Source organism: Camelina sativa, chromosome 14 (assembly GCF_030686135.1).
Source record: "Camelina sativa cultivar CO46 ecotype springtype chromosome 14, ASM3068613v1".
NCBI lineage: Eukaryota > Viridiplantae > Streptophyta > Magnoliopsida > Brassicales > Brassicaceae > Camelina > Camelina sativa.
The window spans coordinates 33,400,754-33,406,734 of record NC_141893.1 but is presented as its reverse complement, the minus strand read 5'-3'; the positions used below and the strand labels follow the sequence as shown (position 1 = coordinate 33,406,734).

Here is a 5,981-nt window from a genome sequence, read left to right as displayed (position 1 = left end):
CAAGAGGAGAAAAGAAGAGAAGAGTTTCCATAGAGCTTAAATCCGAGAAATCCTAAGGTGGGGTATTGGTTCTATGATTTTAATGGATTTGAAAATCCATACAAAAATCATGTGTTATTCAATCATTGATTTTAAAATACTTATCAAAATTATGTGTTATTGGTTATATGATTTACAAATACTTGTTAAAATCTCATGTTATTCACTTAATGATTTGGTTTTGGATTTCAAAATCCACATTATGTTTTAAATGGATTTGCATGGATTTGAAAGTGTAAAATAGAAGGATTCAAATCCAAGGATAAAACATGTTATTTCAAAATCCATATGTTTTGATTCCCATTATTTACAATTTAATATAGATTTAGAAGTCTAAGTCGGGAAGAGAACGGTAAGTGTTCTTCCAGCTTGATCCGTCGTTAGGATATGGTTGATACATCGGTTGATAACAATGTTGGTATGTCCGTGTAGAGGCGGGGATCAGATTTGGGCATAAGAACCAAGAGAATATCACCGTAGGTCAAAACCGAAGGTGAGTGCGTGACTGTGGCCGAGTTCCATGGTTGATCTCTTGACCCGCGGTTATTTAATCTTGTTTGCTTGCTTGTCATGGTTAATGGTTAATGATTTCTATTGCAATATGAAAGGAGGTTGGTCTAAGTGATTTAGGCGAGTGTCCGATGTGAATTGTTTGACTTGCTTGACTTGATTTAAATATACCCTGTGTCAGATAAGAATGTTGAACTGAGCCTAGTGAGATGGGATGACCGCTCCACTAAGCAAACTTGTTTGCTTACGTCTCCTTTTATGGACGCAGGAGAGGATAGGTCCGATGACCAAGAATTTAGTGGCTGACCAGCTCGTGTGATGGAGGCAAGGGAGGGAGAGGATGGTGGCTTTGGGTAGTTTTAATTATGGTTTAATATTTTTAAGGACTTGTACTAGTACCTTGCATGGCGTTTTGGGATAATTGAACCTATTGAATTTATTAATGCATATTTTCAGTTAATTTTACCTCTTTTACTTAACCGCTGTTGCATATTGTTAAACAAACGAGTAGAATTTAAATAGGCCCTAAGAATTTTTATTGGCATGTACGGCCATGTATGGGATTTTAGGGTCGGGGTCTTACATTACTCTTCTTAAAGGTTGTTCCAGAGGACACCTTTAAAGGTTTATGAGGAATAGAGAACCCTTTACCCTTGCCTTTCAACTTGGTCTTATGCTTAGCTACATGGACATCATGCCCCTGGTTTTGAGCACTAGAATGGGCTCCACGATTGTTGAACTCAACCCTCAACCTTTGGATGAGATCATCAAGAGACATTGCCTTACGTTTGAAGTTAAGGTAATGCTTGAAATCCGACCAGCCTGGTGGTACCTTCTCGATCAAGCAATTCGTTTTAAAGATGTTGCAGATCGACATCCCTTCAAAATCTATCTCATGAAAGATGCATTGAAGAGCCTCCACTTTTTCCATAATTGGTTTGGAATCAACCATCTTGAAGTTCATAAACTTCGTAGTTGAGAATTTCTGCATCCTAGACACATCAGTCTTGTACTTGTTCTCCAAAGCCAGTCACAATGCTTTTGAAGTCTTGTACATACTGTAGAGGTCGTACAGATCATTGACCAAACGGTTCAAAATCTGACCTTTACAACAATAGTCTCCTTGAACCCAACTATTCATACTTCCAACCACATACACATCAGTGTCACCTTGTGGAACCGTTGGTGGATCCTCTCTGAGGTATCTTTCCATGTTCATGCTGGCCAACTAGTAGCACATCTTGTTTTGCCACGTTTTGAACCCAGATTTGTCATCAAACTTATCTGGCATCATCCCTTGGGAAGCCAAATGTGTTATCCCCATGTGGTTTGATCCATTACCGAACAGATTTCGGCGCACTTTTTCCAAACCAGAGTCGGTAAGCTTCGTGTTTGCAAGTTCTTTAGCAAGACGTGAAGACAACTCTTCAGGAGTTTCAACAGAGGTCTTAGGAACTCTACCACCGTCAACGTTGTTCGTGTTGTCTCCAAACATTTTAGTGTTTCAAAATAAACAGATCTGATTAGTATATTAATAAGACAATTCAAGTAATTTAATTACCCTGAATAAGTTTTGCAAACTCGCTTAAGAAGCGTTCGTGGAAACTCGTTTCACGTTTCACAAAATCACTCAATTAAGAGCGTTCGTGGAAACCAGAGAGAGTAGAGAAGAATGAAATAAAATAAAAGTGTTATTCTTAAAAATGTCCGCGTAAGCACCCAAAGATGAAAGCGGAAATAGTTTTTTAGAAGATTTTGAATCGTTTTTAAACTGAAAAATTCGAAAAAATTCTCAATCCTTTTAAAGCGATAAGCAGAAAGCGGATTTATTGAATTAAGAATGTTAGGAACGCAAAAATCGAATTGAGAAAAGATGCAAATTATATTAAATAAACAAAATCAGAAACGAATTACAACAAGATAATATTAAAGCATAAAATAAATCACGGAGGCGAGATATGATATCTCTTTCCTTAATTCAATAATTTGGTCGTAAGTGCTTTTGGACAATCACGATTTATGAATCCCAGGATACAACCGATCACAAATAGATCTACATTATACTCTCGAGAACTTACTTGGACGAAGAAAGAGAGAGAAGCTTGAACAAAGCCAAAGAGAAAAGAGCTTTGTGTTTTTGAGCTTGATAAATAATGAGAGGTTGCGCCTCTATATATAGTGTAAGTAGGTAGGGTCTTAAGGGTCTCAAGAGAATATTCTCTGAATATTATTGGAGTACTGCCCAAGTCGCTTGGAGTTCATGGCAAGTCTTGGCGAGGCGAGAATTCCCAAGAGCCCAAGGCCCATGGCCCACTGCCCACACCTGCGCCCAGCCCGGCCCGGTTCGGTTCGACGCACGTGTGGGAACCTTCCCTGTTCCTTCTACACACTTTTGAAACTAGAAGAGTGTGAAATCATATATAAAGGAGTGAAAAACACATCCTATTTCCAATGTAGGACTTTTCCCCTAACATCCCAAGTTACTCACTTCACACTCTTATTTCTCATTCAATTCAACTCTGTTTTGGACGTATGAGTATACCATCTTGTAGTACTCGTTACCAGCTTTCCACTACACTATTGACCTGAAACTTCTGTTTAGCCATTTGGCCAGAATTTGGCCGGAAAGTCGCCCGAAAGTCATTGTCCAAAACCTGAAAATGAACAAATGTGTTTTTGTTATTACTTAACAAATTAATTCAACAGGGACAGCTGAATGATGGAAGAGAGATCGTGGTTAAAGTGTTGTTGGTTGGATCCAGACATGGTAAGGGACAATTTGTTGCAGGTGCAACCGAGTAAAGCTTTACGGGTGCTGCAATGAAGGAGATCATCGTATGCTTGTATATGAATACCTCCCTAATGGCAGTCTCGATCATGCAATATTTGGCCATGGTTAGTAATGATCAGCAAGATTAGTACTTATTTATCTTTGATTCTATGCTCTAAGCTGATTTTGGGATGTTGCAGGAGGTGAAAAGATTTTACATCTAGATTGGCCAACCCGTTTTGAGATACGCCTGGGAGTTGCCAGAGGTCTAGACTACCTCCACGAGGAGGCAAGTGTTTGCATAGTACACAGGGATGTGAAGGCCAACAACATTTTGCTTGACTCTAAGCTGCTCCCAAAAGTTTCTGATTTTTGGCTTGCAAAGCTATATGATGACAAGAAAACCCACATAAGTACAAGAGTGGCAGGAACCATGTACGTATCCCCAAACCCTCTACTAATTTTCTTCATTCCAACAATAACAAATGATGTTGTACCAATGTAGTGGATATCTTGCGCCAGAGTATGCCATGTGTGGACATCTAACAGAGAAAACAAATGTGTATGCCTTTGGTGTTGTGGCTCTTGAGCTAGCTAGTGGAAGGAAAATCTTGTGCGCCCGAGTGATAAAAAATATTATCTTCTTCAATGGGTACGTCCTTGTTATAAGTTAAATATATTTTCACTGGAAATGGTATAAGCTGATATAATTGTGGTGTACAATTTATAGGCATGCAATCTATACGAGAAAAACCGTGAAGTTGAAGTAATCGATCAGGAGCTGACTGAATTTAGCATGGAAAAAGTGGAACGCATGATAAAAATTGCTCTGTTGTGAACTCAGACATAAGACCACCTATGTCAAGAGTGGTGGCGATGCTTTCAAGAGACGTTGAGGTCAGTGATGTAACCTCTAAGCCACGCTACCTAACCGACTGGACAGTTGATGACACATCAAGCTCCTCTTTTACAACCTTTAAAACTAAGACACAAGCACTTCTTCGTCCTCCTCCACGATGTTTGTGACTCCCAGAGATGGTGACTTTAAGCCAATGCTTGGAGTCAAGATCAACGAGGGGAGATGACAATGTTTCTCCTCTATCTATATATCTGTTGATGTCCTAATTTGTTCACAATGAAAGGGTTGTTTTGATTAAATTATTTCGAAGATTCTCTTTATTGATGTAAGTCAGGGCTTGTTCAAAGACCGCAATACAAAGTGAGCTCGACGAGCTTTCAAGATGAAAGACAAGTTCTAACAAGGATGGACGACCTAGAGTGGTTTGTCCAATTTATCGATTTGACGAATTAGCCGCTAATTCTCTGTCGTTTCCTTTAACCATTTATTCTCTTAGTTTTTCGATCCCTTATTTGAATGTCGTACGTCCTTATTTATAGGATATTGTGTTGGTTCGTCCACTGAAATGACTGAAATACTCATGTCCACATTCCAAGAATCCTATCTATTTGCTTTGTGATAACTCTCTAATTTACATGTTTTAAGCATCCTTTTTTTGTCCATATTCTGCATAATATTTACCCTAACCTTAGCATTTTTTGGTCATTTACTGTAGGAATCCACATTTAAGCCTTTTAGGGTGTTGCATTCTTGCATTTGCACTTTTTGGATGAAAACAGGTGCTTTAGAGCCTAAAATGGGAAGAAATAAGGTCAAATCCGAGCATGTACCCGAAGGAGCTATGGAGCAGGAAGAACTGTCTGAACCTCAACCCGATCGAAGAGGATCAAAGGGCAGGAAGAACAACCCGAGGACCTATCCGACGACATCCTCGAGCACCGCCTCGAGCAGACCTTCGGGCAGGACTGGGCTGCTAGGGTTAAAGGGTTTCCATATATAAACCCCCCTCTTCTTCCTCTCGCCCCAGCACGCCGCAGACACTCAAACCAGAGAGTGAGAGCTTCTGAGAGAGATCTTGAGCGACTCAAACACTTTTTCTACTTTGTTAGGATTCATTTTGTTATTTTCTTTTGCATTTTAGATACTATACTCTTCTTCTTTACTCTATTTTCAATACAATGCAATTTTCATTTATCTATGCTTTTGTGTTTTTTGCAATGAGATCTGAGTAGTGAAACAAATTTTCTAGGGATGGGATAGACGATTTTGTGTTCTTGATCGGTTAGGATGTCTTAGTTTGGTTGTTTATGTTTTATAAATTCTCTTCTAGATTGGTGTTCTTAATGATATCAACAGACCGAGAGGTTGAGATTAGATCTAGGGTGTTTTACCATCAAGAGGTGTAGATGAAATGCTTGAATCAGTCAATGCTAAAGATTTACTCACTTAGCCTAAGAGATTAGATGTGTAAGGAGTTTATTGACAATAATGAATCGGTTTGTATTGCCTGCTTGGTCATGTTTCTTCAACGAGAGTTGGGTAGGGGAGTGATTAAGGTTGATTGTTTCTATCACGAGAGTGTTTTAACAAGATTTTAGAGATTCATTGTCTAGGGAATATTTGCTTGAGGCATGCAGGACATCCATACTGGTCAGGAACACTTAGGAGCTTTCGCATTTTGATTGTTTACATTTTTATTCATAACTCAACCCCATACCCGAACTGGTACTCGATCACCAGCCTCGTGTACACCTTCGAGTTGTTCTTACTTTTCTTCTTTACCCGATCACTTCACCGGATCAT

The 5,981-nt window shown here is 39.2% G+C and overlaps 1 protein-coding gene across 1 annotated transcript; it reads left to right on the top strand.

Annotated features, from left to right (window-relative positions):
* The first annotated feature begins 3,268 nt into the window (after positions 1-3,268).
* LOC147928969 (putative LRR receptor-like serine/threonine-protein kinase At1g56140) lies at positions 3,269-4,157 on the top strand. Its single transcript, XM_087486343.1, has 5 exons — positions 3,269-3,285; positions 3,338-3,444; positions 3,520-3,754; positions 3,825-3,942; positions 4,050-4,157. The coding sequence occupies exons 1-5, from the start codon at positions 3,269-3,271 to the stop codon at positions 4,155-4,157; spliced, it is 585 nt and encodes a 194-aa protein (XP_087342469.1).
* The last annotated feature ends 1,824 nt before the right edge of the window (positions 4,158-5,981 follow it).